The sequence below is a fragment of the Lutjanus erythropterus genome, chromosome 14, assembly GCF_056507025.1.
Source record: "Lutjanus erythropterus isolate fLutEry1 chromosome 14, fLutEry1.hap2, whole genome shotgun sequence".
NCBI lineage: Eukaryota > Metazoa > Chordata > Actinopteri > Lutjaniformes > Lutjanidae > Lutjanus > Lutjanus erythropterus.
The window spans coordinates 19,484,736-19,512,513 of record NC_139330.1 but is presented as its reverse complement, the minus strand read 5'-3'; the positions used below and the strand labels follow the sequence as shown (position 1 = coordinate 19,512,513).

At 38.4% G+C, this 27,778-nt stretch overlaps 1 protein-coding gene across 2 annotated transcripts in view; it reads left to right on the top strand.

Annotated features, from left to right (window-relative positions):
- Positions 1–27,778, top strand: part of LOC146315485 (cGMP-dependent protein kinase 1) — a 113,924-nt gene that overhangs the window by 67,012 nt on the left and 19,134 nt on the right. For both annotated transcript variants that reach the window (XM_084735559.1, XM_084735558.1), the window contains exons 4-7: positions 5,547–5,652; positions 9,964–10,027; positions 17,108–17,185; positions 19,914–20,008. In XM_084735559.1, coding sequence (XP_084591685.1) covers positions 5,547–5,652; positions 9,964–10,027; positions 17,108–17,185; positions 19,914–20,008 — 343 coding nt within the window. The remainder of the gene's footprint in view (positions 1–5,546; positions 5,653–9,963; positions 10,028–17,107; positions 17,186–19,913; positions 20,009–27,778) is intronic.

Sequence of the window (27,778 nt, the reverse complement as noted above, 5' to 3'; positions counted from 1 at the left end):
TTTTAAATACTTAATACACTGTCAGGTAGTCTGACTGATAACAAAGTATGACAATGCATAAGTGACATAAGTGCGCAGTGAGATACCACTAAATCCTACACACTGGTCATTTAACACACTCTATATGCACACACAAAAAGCAACATGGTGATGTTTGAAGGAACGATCATAATGTGATATCTGAGATGTCATGAACAATAAAGTGCAACACACATCAGCTGCATATTAAATGCATCAAAACACCTGCACCTAGGATATTTCTGTGGGCGCCCACACAAGGATGGATTGCGGGTTGGTGCACATCAAGAGGCCATTTTCGCAGCGTTGATGAGAGCCAATTTTTCAGAAAAGCAGTAATTTTACCACATCAGCACATATCTCAAATACTGTATCGTAAGTAAGTATCCCCTCTGTCTGCGTAACAGCATCTGTGCAACAAGTATCAACTGACGCACATCAAATAATCAACACTCCATTTGTGTTGCACAGAAGCCATTTTTTTCAACATTAAAAAAAAATATTTTTGAAAAAAAATTAATGTATACATTTTAAACTTTTCACCACGGAATCTACTCCAAAATGACAACATATACAACTGATATTTGACTAATGGTAACAATATAGCAAAAATATAATATCATATCTTATTTTGACAGATATTGTGGTTGCAATCTAATCTTCTTGGGAATAGTGATTTTTGCATTGCAATTTTCATTTTCACTGGAAAAAAAACAATTAAAAACATGATGATGTGATGTCTTCTTACATCTGCAGAAGGTTTGTTGGCCAGGGTGTCTCTGCAGCACTGCAGTGCTTCATTAGAATGCTGTTTGTCACACATTTTACCTTTATCAAAAAACTGCAGCTACTGCTGTTTGGATATTTTACTTGGCCATAATTTAGTAATGCCTTGATTAATTGAGCAGTCCTAGGCTTTATCTTGATGTTTCAATTACAGCTAAATTCAAGACCATATGAGATCTTATGGCACAATACATTAATTTACTATTCATTGAAAGCTTCTCAGATCAATGTGCACAAATGATACCATATTGTATAAATAATGAAGACTGTAACATGTCTTGAAGTTGTTGTCATTAATGATAATGCTGCTAAAAGAAGCACTGACCTAATCCAGTGCACCTGTCATGTACTGCATGATTTATTATAAAGTGGACCAGATAACAGTTGTTACAATATGATGCAACAGCAATACAATGCAGTCTGGAGCAACTGGCCTTCACTATGCTCAGTACCAATTTTCCCCAAGGTAATGTGTCTTGCTAGACCTTTACTGAATTGCACTGAATTGCACAGGTCTACCTGTTCTATCCCCTTTATGTATATGCATGTATAGAATACACATCTCCCCTACTGCGTGACTGTTAAAGCCACAATGATTATGCGACTGCAGCAATGCACTGACCAATTTCTCAAAACATGTCACAGACAACAACCTTGCATCTCTCCAGCACTGCCTTGGGTCTTTTCTCTGTATCCGGAAAGCTGTGAAGCTAATGGTCGGCAACCCATGAGCATTAAGACATTCATCTGTGCTCTCACTACAGGATAACTAGCTCCCTGAGTCTCATCGCAATTTAGTCAAGCCTCCGAATAATACGCTTACCTACTGTGGTGTGCTGCAGGCTCCCTACATATCTTATTTCCCAGTGCCCCATACTCCCACTTTCTGGCAAAACACTCCATTGCACGCTGCACAGAGGGCAATGACGTCTAACCTCCCACTCATGTTGCTTCAGGGTCAATTGGAAGGCTACTCTAATAATTTTTCTCCACACTTATCTTCATATAGCAGGTTGGAGTTATTTGTCCACATCACCTGTAAAGAAATGACCTCTTTGATTAGATAAGACATAACTAGACCCAAACTTGCAAGGAGGAGGAAAAGTAAAATATTGTGGAACATATGTTTGGACTTGCATCAGTTTTCCAATCCACTGTTCCAGCAGTGTTTCACAGTGTACAGCTTAACATTTTTACTCAGTGTGTCATATGATTGCTTCATTATTTATTTGTTTGTATGTATGTGTATGTGTAAGTGCGCACAGCATCATGTGTGTGGTCATATATAGGACACACTTGTGTGTATTTGTACGTACACTCTTAGAAATGAGGGTTCCAAAAGGTCTCTTCCTGAATGGCTGTTGTTCTGGCCAGAGCCGTTTGCTTCTGAAGAACATTTTTTGATGAAGGTGTTTGTCAAGGGTTCTTAGTAGTTGTAGTTTGATCCAAAGAACTGTTTTGTGGAAGAAAGAATTCTTCAAGGATTGTTGAAATGAAGGATTGTTGAAATCTTTCAGTACAAGGATACTGTATAATAAAAAGTTGAACCCCCTGGATGGGTTCTAGATAAAAGCCTTGGACTAGAAAAAGGTTTTCAGAGGTCCTGGGTTGAACAATTGTACCATAGAAGGGTTCTTTTGTGGAACCTCCCATGGGTGGGTTTCGGCAAAACCATTCACAAATGGTTCTTAAAACAGCCCTCTATGGTGGGTTCTAGGTAGAACTCTCTGAAAAGGTTTCAAGTAAAACCTTTTGTAAAAGGTTCCCCTATGGGGAGAAGTTGAAGAACCCTTTATGGTTCTAGTTATCACCTACATTTCAAAGCGTGCGTGTGCATCCTGTGTGTACCGGATGTCTGCACATCTGTGTATCCATACATCTGCATCTGTATAAATTTGCATGTCATGTTGTGTGTTTTGGGGTTCCTGCTCCAAGAAAGTGTCTCTAACTAAAAACAGTGTCAGGCTGTGTAATGAGGGCATTTCTCCTGTGGTTCAGCCCTATTTTAAACTGCTGCCAAACACTCAGTCTGCAGAGAAAGATTTGTAGTGTGGGAGTGTGTTCACTCACTCGTGTGTACATGTGCGTTAACATGAGTGTGTATTTTTCTGTGTTCAAACGATATTTAAATGACCAGGTTTTCACAGACAGTTTTTCAAGTCTAACCTTAGTTTACTACATTAGCCCTTGTCTTTACCTAAACATCATTCAAAAAAAACTGTAAAACATATCATTAAATTGTGACAACTGGCCAGAATCACCTCTCTGTGCAAAAATATCCACACTCTTTATAAGGTAAACCTCTGTACTTACAAGGATAAAAACAAAAACTAAGCCAGCACTATGACTTCACTGTAGAGAACAGTAAGCAAAAAATACATTTTCCAACAAAAACACATTTGTATTAACAAATTGGTCACACTTTATATTACAGTACACTAATAAGATGTAACAAGCCACGCTTTGTGTCAAATTAGGCAAAAAGTAGAAATAATGTTTTTTGTTAAACATAAAACATACCCAACCCTAATTAGACACCATTCACCCAACAGTACACTAATAAGATGTAACAAATGTATTGTATTTTACAAAGAGTATTATTTCCCACTGTTAGAGCCTTATTAGACTTTATTAGAGGGTAAATTGGGACACAGTACAACACAACTGTGCTGTAAACTAAATCACATATCTGCTGTTTCCCCATTTACAAGCAATACGTGAACCAGATCTACCAAGTTACGGCCAAAATTAGAGACTAAGAGGAATATTTTGTTTATGGTGACTACACACACTCCTGATTTGACCAAAGAAGCAGGTGTCGGTCTTTGGTGCACTGCCAGTTGTAGTTTGCAGTACAGTTCTGTTGTAATTGTCCCTAATTATCCTCTAATAAAATTTAATAATGGTCTAATGAAGCATTTAATACTGTTTAAAGGAGAACATATTATTCCTAGTTTTTGTTTAATTTAATACAATGTACTGTTTGTTACGTCTTACTAGTGTACTGTAAAATAAAGTGCGACTAACAAATCCTAAAAACTCTGTTGTGTCACACTGGGAAGATGAGACAGTGAAAAGCCCTCACAACAGAAATACAAACTCAGACAAAATATTAAGTATTCTGACTGCGTATATGGTATTTTTTTCCCCCCGATATTACTACTTGTCCCCGTGGCCACAGGCTCTCTGGGGATCTCCAGATTTGTTTTGGGATCAGACTGTGGATTCTCTCCATTATCTTTTATCACTCCTCACAGTCTGTGGTACAACTACACAAATGAAACGCTGAAGTCAAAATAACAGCCTTTCTTTCATGCAGAAGATAATAACAGTGGCAATTGTGAAATGTCATTTTGACATAATTACCATGAGCTGTTATCAAAGTGAAATACTGAATTCTGGAAGTCACTATAGAATGTGCCTCATCCAGATGTAACATCAGGTATTTTTTATAGAACATTTCTGCCCCAACAACCCAATTTCTTGTATGAAATGGGGCTGAGTGGGGAAATATAATGACGTTCAGGTGTGGGTTAGAGGTCCATTGCTCTGATGAAAACCCACATGGCCTGATTCCAACAGATTCAGCGCTTCGCAGCAGAGATCTGTCGAGGTGAAACACGTTCTGATCAAAAGTGACTGCAGAGGACCCCAGAGAAAAAGCTGCTGAGGCTCAAACGCTGAAAATGACGAGAAAGGGAATTTCAAAAGACCCAAACCTCCATCAATCAACAGCTGCGCATAAAAATGAAAAAAATATTTAGCATGAGTTTCGGATTTTTTTAGGATCGATGATTGACAAAGACGACACCCATGTCTATAATACCTTATAATGCTCTATGAACATACTTTTAAAGCATTATACCCAGCTTACAGCCATGTATAATTATAGTTATAAGTACTCATAAAGATTCATAATGTTTTATAACTCTAATCATAATCAATTATAAAGCATTTTAAATGACATAAGGTATCATAGTATTTCAGTTGCTGGTCACTCACTGACTTCCTTTTGGCAAGCATCATAATGTATTATAATAGAGTGTAGAGAGTGTTTTATGGTTTGGAGTTTGTGCCTTGGGGCCAAAGCAAATTGCAATCATTGAGGGAACAGTTAATTCCAAATTGTTCCTGGAAGTTGTACAGAATAATATCAGGGCAGCTGTTTGTTTGATTTGAAACTTAACATAACTTAGGTCACACGGTTTGATAATTGTCCTTAACACAGAGAGCAATCAGTGACTCAGGGGCTTTAACTGCTAAAAAAAACAACAAAAAACACTGGCATAGTCAAGTCAGATTCCTGACCTTAAACCAATTAAAATGCTGTAGCATGACTTGAAGCAAGCCATCCATGCAGGGCATTCAAAAATACCAATTAACTCCAGCTGCTGAGTAAAGAGTAATTGGCCAGAATACCAGCAGCTAGAGAAAACATTTCGATGACAGTTATTACCACTAAAAGGTTCAGATATCTCCACACCACTCTTTGAAAAGTGATAGTTTTTTTCTGTAATTTCACTCACAAACGCCACATGCCAGGACACCGCAATGATTGACGTCTAGTTCAATATTAAGACTTTAAAGTGCATAAGATATAACTATATTCATAATGTGCATGCATAAAGCATTAAGCTGTTGCAGGGCATATATTATGCACAAATGTGCTTTTTTATTATTCTTATTGCCTGAGGGTGAATACTGTTTTTCATGGAATTCCTTATGTGTGTTTTTCTTTACAGCTCTAACAAATGTGAAGCTGTGGGCCATCGACCGGCAATGTTTCCAGACGATCATGATGCGGACGGGTCTCATCAAGCACACAGAATACATGGAGTTTCTGAAAAGGTGAGGATCCGGGGTAAAATTGCCCCACAATGACAGACAAATGGCCTCAATAGGGCTTTGATCTGAAATGCAATGAATGAATTAACAAAATGAATCCAGGAGAATATGTGTGAGCTGGTTCTCAGAATATTCTTTACTTCTCATTTTTGCCAATAAATTATATATCTAAGCATTAATTTCCGGTGCGTCACTGCAGGTGTCAGTCATCCTACTGGAAAAAATAGCTTCTACCTGTATCATATTTCTTTAATGTCCCTGTCTGTATCAGAGAGCCCCATGCCCTAATCACTTCTCCATAGAGATGCCTATTATCACTTAAAAGGCCTGCTGACTCCTTTCTCTGGCCTGCATGGAGTATAGGATAAAAGAAAAGACTCTTCAAAAGACGGAGGGAGAGCAGTGTGCAGTGATCAGGATGCATGAGATGCAATTACAGTATAAATCTCTGTATTTGTCTTTCTTGCTTTTCAGTCATCCACTTTGGTCATCATCAAGCCAATTATGAAAATTATATCACATCTTCCCTATATTACATGTGCCTTATCCATTTTCACATGACGTTATTTCAGGACCAATACCAGAAGTCTCTCCAATGTCTTCTGCGCTCTACTGTATTTATGTTTTTGAAGTTCACAAATCATAAAAGCACATGTTCTGCCCAGGTTCATTCCTACTGAACAAAACCTCATGAGTCACTGTGATCAAGATCAGACACTATTTGATAGAGCTGTTTCAGTGCTGCCAGCTGGATATAGCACATAGGAAAACAACTTTTCACTAGAAATTTCTAACAAATTCTCATACCTAGACTACAAAATACATCGTATGTCAATACCTTCCCACAACAACCCATTTCACTGCTCCACTGCTTTTTATTTCACATTTTGGTCAACAAAAACAGCTTGGTCAGTGTAAACTGAATCAGTAACAATAACATACAATTATGATAGTCCAGAAATTGCCTTGGTGAAAGTCAATTAAGAAGACAAATTATTAGCAAGTGATCACTGGCTCATAACTTGAAACATACAAGTGATTATTATCACAGCAGGTTGTTTTGGTAAAAAAAAAAAAAATACATAGAAATATCTTAATTTCCACTCTAATTTTTTTCCTCAAATGATACTTTGACCGTAATTAGTTTGTTTTAGAGTGTATTTGTGTTTGTGGTAGGAATAATGGAGGTTTTTACTATGAAATGTGAAATATTGTCATTGCAATACAGTATACAGCAAAGATTTCTCTGCCAAAAAACCTGTAACTCTCTACATGAAGACTGTTGGATTTTGCACTCAGAGGCTGGCTGCTGCCTGCAGTGCACCGATAATCCATCAGAGGGCAGAGGACCTGTCTCAGATTGCATATAACAGGTTTTTCAGGAACGTAACGATCACACTGACGTTGTAGAGGTCTCAGAACCTCGTATGTCAAATATGATACAAATGTCAAACTTTTTGTTTGCTGTAGAGTTTATTTTCTTCACTAATCCAAAGGAAAAATAAAGATATCTTTTTGTGGAGATGCTAACTTCCATGTTGGCCTAAAAACTGCAGCACTCAATTCACCCATCCAACAAGCACTTCACTATACTGGCTCCTTGAGATATTTGCGACAGAGTGGATGATAGCGCAAGATATGGCAGTTTAAGAAAACATAAACACAGGGTGTTTTTTTTTTTTTTTACCATACTAACAAATGCTTTCCTTTGTCTTGTCCTGGATAGTACAGACTGATATTTGCAGGTCAGTCAGGACAATTCATCCTTTCTTTATCTACACTACACTTTCATTATGAAGAAAGACTTAAAGACATACTGTACAATTCTAAAAATATATTTTCGACCAGATAAAAAAATATTAATCTTAGTTTCCTGTCTGAGACTGAAGTTATTTTAGTGAAGGTTATGACTAAAAAAAGACACAAACACTTTCTTCAGCATGTACTGTATGGCAGCTCTTGCCTCTCAGTGGCTCTTGCATAACAGTCCAGCAGATAAGTAAATATTTAATAGATGTACGTATTGCTTGGTTTGGGCTTACTCTGTGTGTTTGCTTTATAGAGGAGTATCCAGGGGGGGATCAGAGATTTATAGCAACATTTGTTAATTTGAAATATGTAGACAATGATATGGTTGTTTTGTTTCCTGGAAGCAGAGCTAATAAAAGAGCTGCAGTTTAAGTGTAAGAACAAACACGGTGCTTGTGAGTCTTCTTCCCACTCTTTAATGACTGTGAAATAATATATTTGGTCTCACAAGTTGTGGAGGAGGAGCACAGATGAAAAACTGACTGAGAAATCCCACATTGTAATGCATACATGAAGTGAGTGTGCTCTAGCATTTTTTTCTAAACCAATCAAACAAATTGTTCCACAAAGAGTAACAGCACGGTATGTGCTAACAAACTGGGAAACATCACCTAGGATTGATATTGTTAAGCTGTTACCTCCTTCCATCTTAAATAAAAGTCTCACTATAAGCTATCGAATACACCCCTTATTTAAAAAGTGTATGCAAGATCATTACAGAAGTTCTCAATCACACAAAGTAACAATATCAGAAACTTAAGTGCATGTTGAAAAGTCCATGATTCAGTGTTTATTGTGATATTTAAAAAAAAAAAAAAAGAAAAATTATGACTTGAAAAAGAAAAGAAGTATTATCTCAGATATAAGCCTGGAGGGGATCATGTGATCACTTGCGTGTATGCGTGATCAACAGACCTGGAGCTTGTCTGCAGCTAATCTCACATACTACTGGACAATATTTGGGAGACACAGTCATGAAAGTCTACTGAAGGACCTGCATTCTTGTGAACTAGAGTTTTCAAGAACACGTTGTTCAAGTCACCGTGACTTAAAAAACAACAACACATTTTCGGCCATATCTCACAAATTCATACGCTGTAATGACAAAATTTCACACAAATGTCCAAATGGATACTAGCAGTGCTAGAGAGTAACTATTTACATGTAACTAGTGGCATGTAATTAGATAACAAAATAAATGTGCAGTTATAATTACAGTTACTGACAAAAAATATTAAATCAGATTACAGTTACTAATCACAATGTTCATGATTGTAAAAGGGTTGAATCGAAATATTCTTTTTGGATGGCCTTGCATTGATGTGCACTCTACTGAGTTCACTCTTAGTTAAATAATAAATCTGATGTGTACACCATTTTTTGTTTGTATAAAATTCGTTTTTCCCTTGAACTTGTATTCCTCTGGTAGAGTAAGATAAAAAATTAGCCAACCTACCCTAAGCATGTGCAAACAGTTGGCTTTATTGGCATGAACTGTCTTGCGACATAGAAACAATGCAACCATCAGTAGCAGTCCTTTTATAAAATAAAATAAAATAAAAATAATCAAACCATGTAATATAACGGTAGATAATGTGATATTCTGGTGCAGTATTGAGACAATTTCTTAATTGCATTATTGTGGTATATTGTTTCATCCCCAGTAATGATGTTAAGAATGTTCAGAATGATCAAAAATACAACATTAATGAAGCTACACTTCCCCATTGGCCTTGTATAATTAATTAATTTGCTGTAACACAATGAAGCTGTTGGATCGGAAATTCACTACAACAGAGGCTGTGTCAACAGTTTCACAGCTCGAGGGACAGAAACTCCATATGTTTCACGTAGAGCAGGGTCATCCGTTCACTGCCTGCCTGATTAGCTAGTAGCTCTGTCGAGGAAACAACAACACAGGGTTCGGCACTCTGGCTGGGGCCTGGGTTGGGGGCCGAGACAAGATGGTTCAGATTACTGTAATAAAGCATGGAAAATGAGGGGGGAGAGAGAGATGGAGAAACAGAACAAGAGATGATATGAGGAGATAAGTCCTTTGTTCACCAACACGGGTTATTTTCTCTCCTCCTTGATAAACATTGGGCCAGTTTTATTTAGTAGGCTTGATAACAGGCAGATAGCGTTCATTGAGGCTGCCAGGAAGCAAACAGAACAAACATTAAAGCCTCATGCTGGTGTATTCAGCCGTAGGATCTGACGCCCTGCTGTGTAACTACACACGTTGCCTCGCTTATACTGAAATATTTATATACATATTTGAATACAATGCACAGGCCATAGGATGATATTGATTTTTATGTGTTCTTGTTGCCCGCTTTGATTCTGGTCAACCGTGTCAAGACCAATACGTATACCGAGCTGCCAGCAGCACCAATTCCTACATCCTTTTTATCTGACAACCACAAAAGACTTCATCAGTATTATATTTATTTATTATACAAATCTATTTCCATCTAAAAGATGTTTCTTTTCTCTCTCCTGCAGCGTCCCCACATTCCACGGCCTACAGGAAGATATTCTGAGCAAGCTTGCGGATGTCCTTGAGGAGGTAAATGCCTTTTTCCAAAGCCTGTGACATCTGCAGCACAATGCCCACTTCACACATCTTAATAGATTTCTATACATTCACTCTCCTTTATTGCAGTGAGAAGAGGGGAGGTGCCAGAATGTTAGAATATTCCAGATAATGAAGAGATTTGGTTTGGTGATCACAGTTGGGATTTTAGGGCAATTGTTGCTCTTTAATATGTGCTGGAACACATTGCTTGGGCACATTGTAATCCATTTTATATAATGTTGCAGGGCAGGCTTTCATGTGTGTGGTATGATTAATAAATCTAAGGATCACATCTTTGAGCCACTTTGAGACATCTGAACCATAGACTGCGTGATCTGAAAGAATGCAGCATTGTTTACGTCTTTATAAAGAATCTATGTGCTGTGATTGGCTGCAACAGGATTACTGGTGTGTTTATTGTGCAATGAAAGCATCGCTGTGATGAAATAATACAACATGAGGAAGCACCAGAAGTCAAATCAAGGGGAGTTTACTGCCAGTTTTACTGAGTACTCTGACAAATGTATATATCGTAAGAGCTACAGTAGCTGCAGCATCAATTGACAAAGTATTCTGTGTGGCCCACATATCCCCTGTGATTTTCCTGTTTGGCCCACTTACTATTGAAGCTGAATAGCCTTGTTGTAGGGTGACATACATTTTGACTTAATATCAGCATAGTAACCTACTTAAAGCGGTTTCCCTTTTTTAGAAAATGAGATTTTTATTTTTTAAGGGTTTTTCCTACCATTGTCTTTGTGGAATTCATAGTTTTTCATTCAATTCTGCAGATATGGAAATCATCTTACTCTAAATGGAAAAAAAAACAGCACTCTTCATGCAGCTGTCGAATCAGTGTTGCTGGTAAATGTGGTCAATTGAAGCAATAAATTCCTCAGTGTGTGCTATATTGACTAAGAAAACTGAGTTCTCCTGCTTGTGAATCCTTGCACCAGTGCCTGTTTTGACCAGGATAAAATTGCGTCTGATGCCCATGCTTATGTTGATGTGTTATCACCTCCCCAGTCTATAGCTGTTAGTTTGTTGGCCAGAACATAGCCCAAGATGACAAAAATACTAATCTAACACAGCCCCTGGCTACTTAGATATGAAGGCTAGAAATGCAAGATGAAATACCCTGTAGTTCCTCCTAAGAACAATGGATTTTCCAGCATAACAACTCAGATTTTAATATTATTAATATTGCACACACTGTGGAATTTATTGCTTCAGTTGACTACATTTACCATCAACATTGACTGGACATTCACATGAAGAGTGCCAAAGTTTTCCTTTAATATTTGCTTGAATTGTGTAATCCGTCAAAGCAAACAAAACATCACGATGTGGTCATGCAGATTAATTTGAAAACTCTGTACTGCATTAGCTCTTAGCAATAATGTAACAAAAGTGAATTCACACTCAATGTTTAATGTGATTAATTAAAAGACTCTGAAGTTTCTAAGGTCTGCATATGTAAACAAATGGAAACCAAAGGCTGCCTGCAAGGCAGACAAATACATTTTAAAAAATGAAACACTAAAGCATGTTTTGCAAAGTGAACAGCAGTTGCAATATGCTATTTGTTATAAATGAGCTGTAACATGGAGCATCATTGGTATGTTCCTTTTTCTGCAGTTTTGCAGAAAGTACGCTTCATGCTGGTGACTGTGTGTTTTCAGATGTATCTCAATATCATTTTTCTACCCATCTGCACACCACTTCGTTTGATGTTTTCTCCAGCATAATTGAGTTATGCAAACACATTCTCATTTACACTTTTGATGTGTGCTGTGAATGTTGAGGCTTTCAATACATTGAACTGCATTCAGATGTGGCCTTATAGATTATTCAATGTGTATTATGTGTGTAATCGTTTATGGAACCAAGATAAATTAGTTCCAGATCCTTTTGCTTTAAAGAAAAGGTAATGAAGTCCATTAATTATGCCAACTTGTTGTAGATTTGTTGTGAATCTTAATACGTACCCTGAGGAGTGGATTGACCATCTAATGTTTAATCTGGTTTTGATTAGGTGTTTCTAGGTGTGTAGCCTGCAAAAACAGCAAATTAGGGATTTGTTTTAATTAGCTATATACATGAGTTCTTCAATAATAAAATGAATGAATTGTCAAACAAGCACCACTGCAATATAATTACATTGTTACCTCTGGAACACGGACAAAATTTTCAACTTACAATTAGTTATTTTCCTAACAAGCCAACAGCAGAGCACATTTACTGAGCCATTTGTTACATCGTTTCACCTCATGCAGTGAAAATGTCACTGACTAATCAGGGAACATGAACATGAATGTAAGGTAAAAGGGCTCAAATACTACCTCAAAGTTAAATTACCACCTTTCTTACACAGTCTCACATGTCTAAAATCAGACTTTATGGACTGGAGTGGGTTGCATTACATTGTGTAAGGGTTTCTATTTTTCTGGTGTAAAATGTTTGGTTCTTGTTTGGCCAACATGTTATCATACCATATTTTTATCTTATCATTATAGTTGAACTTTAGGTAGTAGCACCGGATTCATTATTATTACATGGTAAAACTGTCATAACCTCTCTTTGGTCCCTTTCTGTTCTGTAATGACAAGTAAAAACACATCTTTTAATTAGGTTATGTTACATTCCAGTAAATCTTAACTGGCCAGGTCCCTCACCAGCATATGCAAATTTGGGTGGAATTGCAGCCACAGGAGGAGTCATTTTTTTACAGTAGGCTACTAATTACTGCTGTGGGGAAGAGTAGAAGTCAAATGCATCACTTTAAAACTCTTGAGATTCACGACATTCAACTTAGCCTTAAAGTTGCATTGCTTGAGACACTTTTGTAAACTTAAGAATGTCTCTATGCAACCTAGCTTAATCTTTTCAGAATTACAATCATTTGTTTGACTTACAATGCACTTTCTAAACAGATTAACAGTTAAAATTTCTTTAAACTGTGTTAACTGGTGTCTTTGCTATCATTGGCAAACAATACTCAATATAGCTTAAAACTGTTCATGCTATCAATGTAATGTTCTTTATAGCTGTCAAACTAACGCAAACTCACCTGCTTACAATAACATTTTACATCCAAAATCTAAATACGACAGGACCATTCATAAGTACTAGCAAGTACTAGTAATAGCATTAGCTAACTTGTCATTTTCTTACAACAGTCATAGCACTAGTTATGTTAGTGTGCATGTGATGTTGATTGTGTGATGTTCTAGTTGTGGTTTAAATGGATTTGTTAGCAGACTAATTTGTTTTTGTTCACTCAGATGACTTTTGTCCTTAACAATTATCTGCAACAAACTCAATACTCAATGTTGTGGGCCTTTACAAGACATTTTAATTGTGGTGAAAATAATTCATTCGGTGTATCTGTATTACACTAGATGATATCATGATTAGAAAAATCGATACTGGTGATAACCAAGACAAATGTAACCTGAGGGTTATGGGTGTCGCAGTATATAGAAATTATCATTACTATTATTATTACCTGATATAGCAACTTGATAAAATTATGCACACTTGTCATGTAACAAGTCTTTATCATGTTTTACGAGAAGCTGAGAACAACTGTGCATCATTTATACGCTGGTCAATATTGTAGCACTGCAGAAGCTCTTGCATGGTGCTATCGTTTGACTGTGACCATGACAGTATGCAATTATCAGTCCTGCAGCACTGTGTTTGTGTCTTGGATACAATGGCCAGGACCATAATGTATTATTCATACATAGTCAATAAGAAGTATAATATCTGAAGCTGACTGCACCACAGTATGACTAAAAACACCCTCACAGTATGGAGCCGCTCTGTAAGGGGTTAAGGTAAAACTGAGGATAATGCAAACAGCTAAAAGGTTCAGCAGTGTAACAGTGTACCTCGAGAGGCTCTTCATTTCAACAAGCGTAGTGAGCTGATATACTGAGCGGAAGGAGAACCAAGAAAAGGAAATCTCAATGCTTATATGTCATCACCCTAATGGTGAAGGACAGCTCCATCAAGGACAAGAACAAGGTCTCTTATGCTCAGGTATGACTAACCATGAATATTTTGTTATCTCGTGATTATAACCATTATTACCATGGGGACTTTTTTTCTTTCAGTGGCAGAAATGGGCTCTCATACCTGTGTGATACTGTACATGTATAGTGACCTTATCAGGCTTCCTTTCCCTGTGATCCTCTTTAATCAGGGCTATTTGAAAGGCACAAACTATCTTGCCAGCAATTCAGTTAATGAGATAATCATTAGTCTTGGTGTGGGAACAATAATTGTTAGTGAGCTAAAAGAACACACACAATAGTAAAGTTAACCCTGTGAAAATTAGATGTTTTGCTTGACATTGTAGACATAAAGACACTCTGATTAATGTGTTTGCTCTGCTGACTGAGGGAGATATTAGTGTTTTTTATGTGAAGCTGATTGAATTTGTGTGTATCGGCTTCATAGACAAAGGAAGTGGAAAACTTGAAAGCAGCGCAAAGATGATTAGAGTCTCTGAACAATTGCTTTAATTTATTTCTTTGCTCTTACTCCCTCAAACAATCGATGGCGTGTGGTATTTGACTTGGTCGGTGCAGTGTTTTTCCCCTGTATGTGCAGAGGATCTATAGGTTAGTGGTTCTGAGTTAAATAATGGTTAAATCCATCAGTCTGTCCTATGCCTTGCCCTCCAGTATAATGGATCATTTAGGTCTGTGATTGATTTTTTGGTTAGATAAATCAAACTATTTTTTTTTCTGTTTTCCTCTCCTTGAAGACATGCTTGAGAAGAAGGGACAAAATCACATGAATAAATAAACTTTAACTAAGCATCAAAACTGCAACTTGCTATTGACAAGAAGATCTGCTTTTAAGTGACACACAACAGACATTAATCACACACACACACAAACACACACAGGTCTGTGTGAAGTCAAATGTAACTTTCCTGAGTGAAATGGTGCGAGAATAAAAGCCTGGCAAATGCGGTGTGGAATCTGCTAATGATCTAACAGGAAATATTGAGCCCTGACTTCTCTCTAGAATTGTGCTTTGAGATGCAGCATAATGTGTGTTTTGTTGTCAAAGTGAAAATCCCACCAGAATGTGTTATCTTGAAAAACAAAAACTTGAGCTTTGGTTGTCTGGTTTCCTTCATCTTTTCCAAAGTCAAATTTAAGCACCTTTCAAGCATTTTCAAGCTTTTCCAGCACTTTTCAGCTGTGGAAAATGACATATTTATATACATATATATGGTCAAACTTATTAAGTGTTTCTCAAATTTCTTTTTTTCTGGGGACCCACTTTTTAAAAGTAAAAAACCATTGCAACCTAAATTACAGTATAGGCCTTTTGCATCCATTGCAACCATTAATGCACGTGTTAAATACTTTGGAAATAAATGCATTTAGGCTGAGTTAACAGGCTATCTCTATGTTTTTATTTCCTCTCATCAGGAAAACAATATAGGACACTTTAGCTTACTTCATAGATGAGACAAAGTAAGGCCATTTAGCCAGCATTAGCAGGCTCTCATTTTTTTTCTTCCCATTAGTAACAATATACAAATGTAAATCCTTTATAAAAGGTGCACTGCAGGTATAAATCTTAAATTTGCTGATTTTTTTCCCTGTTGCCTTTTATTTATTTTGTGACCCAGATAAGATCTCCTGTCACCCTGTAACCCAGCTTTGGTTCATGACCCAGCCTCTGGGAATGACTGCTATAAACAACTAAAATTAGGCGTTTCATAATAGAAGGGTGACTAATTAAAGGAAAACACAACAAAGTTTCATGTTTCAAAATTTATTATGAAAGTAACTCAATTAGAGTTGCAAGCAGTGTCAAGCGCTTAATCCAAGAACTTCTCAAATCTTGAGAACATTTTAAAATGCTAGTGTTGAAGGATTTCAAGCACTCATAAGAACTCTGGGTTCACGGTGTGTCAAGCAGGGTAGCAGAGACAAGAGGATGGACCTAAATGCAGACTCAGGCAGAGCTGGTGCAGCTCAGAGGATTTAATGAACTCAAAGTCAAAATACAAAGTAAAGATACAAAAGACATACAGAGGAAAGGTAGGCACAGTCCTAAATGGTCTAAAGGCAAAAAAATCAGATTAGGCAAGCAATAAATCCTAAGTCCAATAAACCAGGCAGAATCCAAAACCAAGGCAAAGATCCAAAAGTACAGAGAGAAACGCTGGGGAAAAGGCTGGGCTGCTTGACACTAAGGACAAAGATTAAGGATGAAGATGAACTGGCAAAAGGAGACACACAGACTAAATACACGGGGAGCAGGGAGACCATTCAGGGACAGGTGAAACTAATCAGTAATAGAAAAAGGTAAAGACAAGAAGTAAAACAAAGAAAGACACATGAAGGGAGAAAACTAAATAGGAAATAACTCGAAACCATGACATTCTGGCCTGGGCGCAAGAAGTTTTCACATCATATTTAGTTGTGTCACTTCCCCTGCTAGAAAGTATACTCTAAAAATAACATCCTTGGAGCGGCTGCATTCTTTATCAAGAGGTGTAAATGTGTGTGTGAAAGTGTTTTTCTATCTATCTGTGTTAGCCTTGTGTTATACTGACAGTCAGTCCGGAGCACAGTCTGTTCAGTGTATGCTGGGATGGACTCCAGCACCTCCAACCCCGAGCAGGATTGCGAGGTATAGAAAATGAATTGATGGATGGATATCCTGTTTTAATTCCACACTTGGGAAGGAGCTGTGATTTGCCTTCAGATTTGTTGCACTAGTATTCATTTATTCACTCATTTTCTGTACCTTCTTATTCATATTCAAGGTCGCAGGGCATATCCAAGCAAGTAGTGGGTGGAAGGCAGAGCGACACCCTGGGCAGCTTGCCAGTCTGTGGTATTATTAACAAGAAAAAAAAACAGCTAATTGGGATTTATCACACTGCACCCAGCTTTACTTCCTCTGAAGAGAACATTTTTGTCTCTGGTGAGAGTGTCTCAATCCCACTGTGAGAAAAGAGAACAAAAGAGCCATAATGTTCCCGAATAACACTTCTCTGGTTTTCTCTTGTCTTCTCTTGTCTTCTGACAGACACATTATGAAGATGGAGAGTACATCATACGGCAGGGGGCCAGAGGAGACACCTTCTTCATCATCAGTAAAGGAAAGGTGAGAACAGTGCCTCCAGCCTACCACCAAAATAAGCATCATGACGTCACAACGCAGAGCATCATGGCACACATGGAAAAAGACACCTGTCTCTGAAGCAAAGTGGTAGTATTTTTGGGCTGAAGTTGGCTGTCATCAATCATCTTGAGATAGGGGAGAGGAGCGACAGAGGCACCGCTTCTTTCATCACCTCTTGCAGCAGCGTTGGGAGCATCTCGAAAGGAGAACGGAGGCACTTTCATCTCACCGTTCTGTGATCAACACCGGCTCTAACACTGAGCACAGATGACACACGTTGAGGGCTTTCGTGTGCTTGTATTGTTTACATGTTTTGCTGCATATATGCCCGCTATTCTTGTCTCCTCGTCTTCTTTATCCTTTTCCTGTTCCTCCTTCCACACTACTTCTTGTCCATTTCCACACCAAGAAAGATAAGTATAACAACAACGACAGTGGAGAAGGATATCGTTGGTATCAGTGATTTGATGATTGATAGAAACACTGATAGCCAAAGTCAAAGTCAAAGTGCACCTAACTTATTGAATGCATATATAATCAGTATTGTGCATGAATGTGTTTAAAGAGCACCCTGACAACTCTCAGACAGTCTTGTCTGAATTTCATGAACCTGCATTCTTCTGGTTTTCTCTGGGCAACACACAGCAGTAACAGGTCTTCAATATCCATTTTCTTAAGCTGCCAGCACAGCTGGACTGTGTAGCACATGCTTGACGCCACCGTTTACAGAACATTATCGTTCATCACTGCTCACATTGTTATCATTACAGTTATTGTTATAGTTATTGTTCTCGGTACAGATGGCCCTTTACACTTGTCCCTTCACTTTTGTCTTTCACCTTCCCGTGTTCATGTTCCTCCTCCATACTCCACTGCCCCTTTTTGTCATTAATCATTATGAATATTTCCTAACAACATAATTCTCAGTTATATGAGTCTCCTTAATCCACAAAAGTCAAGATTTAAACATAACTATGTCTTAAAATGGAATGATAAGAGTGTTTGTAACCAAAAATTCCAGACAGATTCACTGCATTTTTATAGATCACATCTAGGATGTAGGTGTCATTGCAAGAGATGAAGACACATTATGTTCCCTGTCCTTTTTTACTCTCCTTTGACCTCAAACTGATACAAGCCACTGCACAAGGTTGACACAACCACATCACAAAGAAATGCACACACACACACACACACACACACACACACACACACACACACACACACACACACACACACACACACACACAATTCCTGACCTTATCAATGTTCTCTGCTTCACTGTTTCCACATCACTCACTTTGTCCCTATCTGGACCACAGACGGTGCACTTTATCTAGAGGACATACCACCAAATTTGGGTGTCTGACAGAACACACACAGTCTGCCCCTTGGCCTACACTTTTTACCTTCTATAAGCCCTTTACCTCCTCTCTTTGATTTTGTTCTGCTCCCACATGATTGTACTAGATCACGAATAATTACGCTGTCACTCAGGTGTAGACAGCGTTACAGCGTGCTGGTGCTGGACACCTGTGCAGAGCTGACTGACTAATGGATGGAGACAAGATCCTTCATTAGGCGGAACAACCGTCTCCATTCACTTCCTCTAAAATCTACTCAGGTTCCATCACTTTCATTTGCCAAGTCTACCTGCACAGCACAGTGCCATCACTCACATGTCATCTGGCTAATGAAGTGGTCAGCGGCGCCTCCCACATCATGCACAGAGATGGCTGTCACCTGTTTGTAACACACTACCCACGATGCACAGGGATATCTGTCACGTTGGCGGTTCTCTCTTGTTTGTAATAGTGTGATTAACCTGTCATTTTGAGAGATCATCAGTTTCTTCTGGAATGATGTGGAAATTAAATGCTATCAAGTGAAATTCCTTTCTCACCACACATCTTCATAGACTCTTAGAAATAAAGGTGCCAACTAGAATCTAAAGGGTTCTTTGACTCATCCCCATAGGAGAACCCTGTTTAGTCCCTGGTAGAACCTTTTATAAAGGTTCTCATTGGAACCCTTTTAAACATTTCTACCAAGGACCCAACATAAAGGGTTATAACTAGAACCATCTGTGAAAGATTTCAATCAGAACTGAGAGGTTCTATCCTTCTATAGTGTATGGTTCCATCCAGAATCCTCTGTGAGGAACCTTTCCACCGTTTATATTATTACATAATATTTTTACCCAGAACCCACCTGGGGGGTTCTAACAACAACCCTTGTATTTTATGGTACAAAGAATCCTTGGCAAACTCTTGATGGAAGATTTCAACAATCCTCGGAGAGCTCTACAGAGAACCCGTCTATGGTGTAATGGTTCCACCCAGAACCATTTCACTCTCTTAGAGTGCTAACAGGAACCCACTGAGGGGGTTCTACTGAGAACCCCTTTATATTCCAAGAGCTTTATCTAGAACCTGATCACAGGGTTCTACCAAGAACCTTTTTATATCATGGTACTTGAAAAGCTCTTTCTTCCAAAAAGGGTCCTTTGGATGAAAAGGTTCTTAATGGAACCCGTAGTCTTACAAAGAACCCTACTTTTAAAAATGGTCAAATGCTTCTAGGTAGAACTCTTCAGGAAGAACCATGTTGAAACCCTTATTTGAGAGTGTACAGTTACACATTTTGTTCTGTCTCCCTCCCTGTCACACTTCTCTTTAACGTTCCTCCTCCATTTCCGTTCTTTCGCCAGGTTAATGTGACCAGGGAAGACTTGCCCAACGGAGAGCCTGTCTACCTGCGCAGCCTCGGAAAAGGAGACTGGTTTGGAGAGAAAGCACTGCAAGGGTAAGATTGTTCCTAATAACACTGCCTCTTCCAATTTACATCTTCTGTTCTTCCGCTGTTTCTGTCTGCCTCTCTGTCACCCACTTCCCTTCTAATTTCCACCTGCAACCTGTCTTTAATATTCTTGCTCTTAAACTTAACATGCATCTATCTTGTCTAATTTGCTATCAATCAGCCTCCAGCTCTTATCTGTCCCTAGTTTTTCTCACCACTCGCTCTTCTTGAGAGGCATGATAACTTGCTAAATGTTTGGAAATGCTGAAAGCCCGGCGCACATTACACAACTTCAGGCCCAATTTACTGTAGCTGTTACAGCCACTTTTTTTGATATGTGACACAGAAATTCTCTCTGAACCGGAGAAGATTTCAGTTTTTTCTGCAACCGAAAAGATGTAGCAGCAAACATTTTTAAACGATTGGTTATGGAATCGTATTCCTAGCTGATACTTTATAAACAGCATGGATATCTAAAGATGCAGCTTTTTTGCATCCGGCCTCCCTTTTCAGAAAGCACAAATGAAAGCACATGCAATTACTGTGGCATGCTCTTCCTTCACAAGCTATTTCTGCCCAAATGGAAAGAAAAAAAGTGTTTATGTTCAAGTGACAATAGAGAGCCCTCACAAACACAGCAAGTGACAACCTGTCTGCAGTATTTTGCACGCAGCTATGCAACAAAGACAGGAAAGTATGGGGGAAAATGTCATTCATTGTGAGTGGAGTTTGTTGTTGGATTATTATTGATGTGCCTCTTAGATTCTTTGGTCGTCTCATTTTTTGTCTTGGTTGCCAGTGCATTATGATGTCAAGGACATCTTCATGCTGTCTTACTGTAATAATGAATTTTCACTCACTTTATATGTCTTTTATGAACATTTGTGTTGAATATGTGAGAATAATTGCTGTTACTGTCACAGGAGCTCATGCTGATAGTAGGGCTGAGCAATATGGACAAAATTAACCAATTTTTATATTGATATTTTATGGATGACTTTTGGTGCTTTCACAAAATGGTTTTAATAATTATCATCACTAATGTGGATTTAATGACTAAGTGGGTAAAGGCAAGTAATAGAACGGGTAGTAAGGAGCAGCAGTGCTCAGAATTAACTTTGAATTAACTTCAGCTGTCCTGAATTCTACTTTCACTCTACAAGATTAAAAAAACATTGTCTCAAATTGAAGTTGTTGTTTTCATATAGGTAATAAATACAGTTTAAGGGGACTGTTTACCCCAAAATCAAAAAATACAGATTCTTCCTCTAACATTTATTGCTAGTTATCCATTTAGACTGTTTTGGTGTGAGTTGCTGAATTTTGGAGCCCAGTGTCCAAACATTTTTTATAATTCAACATCTGTGTCTCTGTTACTCAAGATAATTCGCAGACCTTGTTGTCGGCAGTTTCACGTAGGAACTACTTTCTTTCTGCACTAGAATCTACCAAGACTACTTTCTTTCTACTAGAAACAAAGGACCTAGAAAGAAAGTAGGTCCATCAATAAATTACTAACAACAAGGTCTGTGGACTATCTTGAGTAACTGGGCCATGATTCCCGGACACATTACTGTTGAATTTTTCAAATGGATTTTTTGGCACCTGAGCACCAAGGTGCCATTTAGTTCCATTACACTGGAGAGAAGGAAGACGTCTCTATGGCCAATAACTCCAAAACTCGACAGCTCACACTTAAATAGTTTAAATGGATAAATAGCACTACAGGAGAAAGGAAAGATATGTCTCTTTAATAATTTCATTCCAGTAACTCACATCACTTCATTAACTTCCTCTGGTCCACCATGGAAGCTTTGCTAGTTGTTCCTCACAAAATTTGCACAAAATTTGCATCACTAATCACAGTATTAATATAATGTCAATATATTGCCCAGCCCTAGTCAACAGAGGGAAACATGCAATAAACAGATACAAGCATGGACACAGACTTGGGTTAAACCTTTAGAGGGGGCAAACATGTCAGCCTGTAATGCTAGATGATGTAATGTGATGTGGTGAGGAAAAGGGATTAATATTTTTCATGAAAATGAGACATTTTCTATCCTGGGAACAGACGATCACTATTCCAGGAAATGCACTTGTTAGGAAGGTATAATTTTGGTTATACCATCAAAACATACTGGTCATAGCAAATATTTAACAAGGACAACTGTGGTTTCAAAGCCTGACCACTTTGGTGTATTATCTGGTGGTATTAATAATTAATGAGGAAGAAGAATGCCATTTCAACATTAATCAACATTATAATGAACATGATATAAACTGCGCATGCAGCTTGAACTTTGTCACAGCTGCGAGGATGAAATGCCAGGTTTATTGTCTGTGATCTATCAGTATCTGACCGAATAGCTTCATGGCAGTGATATTTTACAGTTCTTCATATTATAACCAAACAAAATTCATTAAAACAAGTTATTTGGTGTTTTCAAAGTCATTCTGTTGACCAGAGACAGACCTCATATTATGTTAGCATTCAGAGGCTGCTGCTGTGACTCCATCAGGAGGCTGGCACTGTGCACACGGATAAATTTAATGATCACTCAAAATTAAAAGGCAAAACTCTAAAAAAAGCTCTCACTCACTTGGTGTGAGATTTTGGGTGGATTCTTCAGGATCTTTTGGCCATCTTTCTGCAGTAAGAGGTGTGTTTAGCTTTAGCAAAGTGTTGGAGGTAAATCTGACATATGCTGCGATCTTTGCCAATAGTTCACCCACAAGTGTTTTGGATAAAGTATAAATCCAGTGTTCTTGAAGCTTTTGGCTTTCACTTGGAATTTTGTCTGATATTCCAAATGTCCCAGCAAACCTCAGTCCAGTGCATTTTATCCCTCATACTCATTGTTCAGTCTTTTGAAGTATTTCCACACAGAGCTGATGGCCAACAGCGTATTGTATTAGTCTGATTTAGTTAGTTAAGTCACAAGTTCCCGTACTAACTGCATCAATAGTCAGAAGTGTTTGACTTCATAGGGTTTTGTGCTTGTTAACAAATTAATTAAAGCGTTAGGTGTGCTGTGACTTTATTAGTGGTCCTTTCAAAAGCCAGTTACTTTTTTAAGCCTATGTAAATTTTACAACTGCTTTTTCCTGCTTTGCCTCAGGACTGGGAGGGTCACTGCACCCCCATCTTTTACTTTGGGTGAGCAGTCTCCAGCATTGCAAACATCTATACCCTACTATGTATGCATTCTGTGTGCATTCTAGCTGTGAAGATGTACTGATGCAAGTTTGAAATAACCAGGCTGTATATACTGCAGGGATCAGATGAGCACTGCAAACGTTCGGTACCATCCAAGCACTCAAATACTTTCACTGAAAGAACACTTGGGTGTAATAAAAATATTTTATTTGGCTTCTGGCATCAACCGGTGTCCTGAAGTCATGTTTTTACCCTGCTGTTTGTTCTGTGCTGTCATGACTGTGCACCTTCATGGACAATGTATTATTAAAACAGAGGGAGGGTGGAGACAGAAAATAGTCTGAAGTGTGTTACGGCTGTAAGGGGTCAGGTAGAAACAGAGAGCATATTCACTCATGCGCGTGCATTTGAGTGCGTGCATGCACATAGCCGACACTGTCAACATGAAAAAAGTGGAGATGTCGCCATCTTGTGGCGGCTGAATGTGTAATCCTCCTCAAATTATCTCACAAGCCTGTAACAATCACACCTCAAGAGCATTTAAAAACTGTAAAATGCCAAGAGACTTAAGTTGAATCAAAGCAGTAGCCAGTTAGAAATAAATGCCAGCTTATGTGTTGTCAAAACATTGTAAATAATTGTTTTTATCTTCAAAAGAATCACTGTAGGTGATAGATGTGCTGTTCAGGCAACAGCTGGAAGTGCACAGATGGCTGGGCTTCCCCCATATGCTAAAGCTAATCACTATAGAATGTAAAATATGACAGAGCATTAAAATGCATGTGGGACATGTAAGGCACGGGAAGCTTGATCTCCTGGCAGTGGGAGGAGTAGGTCGTTCCAAATAGAAATCTGATCCTTTTACACTAATGAGACGTAAAAGCACGCTGTTTGATGAATGAGAGCATGACACAAAGTACTAATTTATAATAGATTGAGCAGCTGTGCTACTTTTGTGCTCAAGTATTTGAATTTTCAAGGAATTCATTAATTTCACATGCTGTATGAGCCTTTATATAAGTACATGATACATCACACATAGCCTTAATATATGCATATAATTACATCAATACATTCGTAGTGTTTCCCAGAATAAGAATTCAAGGGGTGTGCTCTTTTAAGAAGCGCTTCAGAGGACCTTCAAGAGCATCTCATGCTTTGTTTAATCAATTTAAACCATATCTTTTCTGCATCGCACTAAAACAAAGTGTTCCCTGCTTGGTATTGTTATCTTATGCCGTCATAAACTCCTTTTGTCTCAGAGTGTCTTAGCCCATTCAACCACACCTTTGATGGTCAAGTATGTCTCACCAATTTAAATGATTGAGAAGCTGGCTGTCTTCGGAGCGGGCTTTTGATCAGAGGGCTCTTCTGCAGGGCCATCTTTCTAATTAGAAGTTAACTGTGTGTGTCCTTGCTCATGAAACTCAATAGCCCCTACTCAAAGGCTACTCTGTCCATCTGAAGATGCTGCCTTTGATCTGTGAGAACAACATATTTACAAATCAAAGTCTGTTCTCCTGCCAGCCTGTAATGGTCTGCTAGAGCTTTATGTGAGTGCTGTTGTGTGATGTGTGTGCATTAAAGCAGAAGAAATATCGGATTACATGCCCTTAATGAATGCTCCAGTATAAATCTGTAATGATTAGTCGGTTAGTCAATTTGATCAGTCATTTTTCAAGCAAGACTGTCAAAAATTTGTTGATTCCAGCTTCTTAAATGTCAGGATTTGCTGCTTTGCTTAGTCAATTATGAGAGTAAATGTGAAGGGTTTTAGACTGTTGGTTGGCCAAACTAGCTATTTGAAGATGATCATTTGTGCTGATGAGCATTTTCCACAGTTTTTATGGAGTGAACAATTACCCGATTAATTGTGAAAGTCACTGACAAATTAATTGATCAAGAAAATAATTGTTAGTTGCAGCTTTACTCCAGTGTATAATTTATCCCAATTGGTGTTTGTTCCACAAAAAGATAGACTTCCTGTTTTAAACTGTCATGTCACATTCTTCCTGTCATGGTGAAGTTCGAACTTTCATTTGAGGTGTAGAGCCATGAGATTGGTGTCAGTGTCAGTCCTCTTTCAGACCAACAATGGATCTCTGGTGAATCACTGTTGCTGTATTAGTGTGGGCATGTTAGAACAGGTACAGGTGAGAAGATGAAAGAAACTAGGAAGTACACTCAGTTTTGACTCGTTTGTGGTAGAGTTTTACTAAACAGTAAGCTTAAAACCAAAATAAAAACCTAAAATATTGTATGGACATTGGTGGTCCTATGACAAATATTTTCCCATCAGCCTCAGCTGTACGTCTACTGTTTTGTGCTAATCAGCAAGTGTTATCTTGCGAACACAACATGCTTAAGTAAGATGGTGAACATTATACATGCTAAACACAGAGCCGATGTGGAGTCATGTTAACTGGTCTGTGTGCTTGTACTGTTTTTTTGCCAGCACATTTGCACTGCCGGATGTTGCTGAACTGTACTGCTGCTTAAGTTTGAGATTCAATCTTTTTTTCCCCCATGCAACTGTGTTATTCCCCCCGAGTTTGCTACAGCAGTATCCATACTGAACCAACACAGTGGTCTCATTGAAATGAATGTTGCTTTTTTGATGAAGCACTCGTTGGTCTGAATGCAGCTTCTCTCCAGGCCATACACTCAGGCATTTAATAGTGCATGCCACACAAGTACAAACATTTACTTCTGCATTTGCTATTTTAAATTGCTGCTGTACATTCCCTCTGTATATTTGACATTGCTCCGAAACATACCACAGGTTAAGACATTTCTGGTTTTATTCAAATACTCCTCTCACTTTATACCATCACAGTATGAAAATCAACTCCCAAAGATTTGAAGCTTTTTTGAGACTGCCTGAGAAGTACTTCTTCAAAGTGAGTCCCATGTTGGCCTTTTTATTTTGGAAATATGCACTATTGTCGTGCTGTAATGCAGCTATGAACAGGGACCGTGTTCCTTCAGAGTTTCCCACAGGCCAAACATTTATTTTAGGTGTTGGAACCCAGGGGGTGGGGGCTGGGGAGCTGGAAACAGCATTAAGAGTGAGCTGCAGCTAGAGCCCAGTATGTACAGTTCTGGCAGACTGATATGTCAACTGCATATCCAAAATTTGACGTGAGAAATAATAAATATAAACTGCCACAACAGGTTTATTTTGGGCAGGCCACCAAGATAAATTCTATATATGAGAAACACTGGTCCCCAGTCAGTGAGTTCCTGTGTTGAGGCCAGCTCAGACATCTGAGATTTGAGAGTAACCTTTCCATGTTATCTTGTTCACACTGTCCATGTTTGGTTATTCTTACAACATGTTGTGACTGAAGTAATGTTCAGCATCTGCTCTATATCATAAAATAACCATGACATGTCATCAGAGATTAAGGAAACATGCTAAATTAAAAAGCTAGCTTCTCTGTCAACAGACTAACATCTGTCTGTCTTCTAAACACGTGCTCCTCACAAAACTCAGATCAAACTGTCAAATTAGAAAGTACTGATCAAATGTGTATCAATACATTGCCTATTTCTTGCTTAAAATGTTTTCAGAAACAGATTTTAGTGATTTTAGTGTCATTGTAAACCAAGAACTACTGCAGAAGGGAACCCCAAACCTGCAAAAGAGCTTGTTGGAGTGCTGATTTTAACCCAAACTATGATCTTTTCCTGATCTTGACCATGTGTTTTCTGTCCCTAAACCTACTGTACACAATAAACAAGCAATGCATACAAATTTCACAGGTTTAACAAATCTAGGTTTCCCTTGTAGACATGACTGTTTCCAACGGACTAAAATATTTCTCTATTACTATTTCTCACCTAAAACATTTTCAGAAGCATATTTTAGTGCACTGTTATATGATAAAGTTACTTGCCAGGCCACCATGTTGAAAACCAATGCAGGGGAGATGGACTTGTATTCATAAACGTGTACACACACACATTAACATGCACATGCAGCTGTCTTGGGTCTTACATGTTGCTCCTCTAAACATTGGATGTTGGAACTTGAAAACAAAAGAACATATAAGGAAGTGTTTTTTAAACAGTCTTAGCTTTCAGAAACATGAGCCAGTGGCTCCCTGGAATAGTGGAGAGAGATATATTCATAAATGTAAAAATGTGTGGTATGCCTTGGAAAGTGGTCATACTCTGCTGTTACACTTAAAATAAATACACAAAAAATACACAATTTGTAGTTAATGGGAAAAGGCTGCACAAACACAGCTGCAATCATTTACTTATAAGTGCTTCGATACCAACCTGTGAAGTTCCATACAGCCGCCCAAGCCCACCTGAAAACTTCTCATCCACAGAATTAAAGCACAAATGATTAGCTGTGTATCCCACGGCCACCTCTTGTTCTTGCCCCTGTCCTGACCCCGGCTTTACTTCTCTCGCTGCAGCTCGTAGCTACTGCCTCGCTCTCAGCCCTCCAAGCCTGCACGTTATTTTCTTAACCCCCTTCCCAGGACACCAGATCACTGTCCAATTACCAGGTTCATTTCAACTATCAGCTGGAAATCAACACCACAGGCTCTCTCCTGTGTACGTCCAAAGGACATTCCAGACACAGCGTGCAGCTGCTTTTA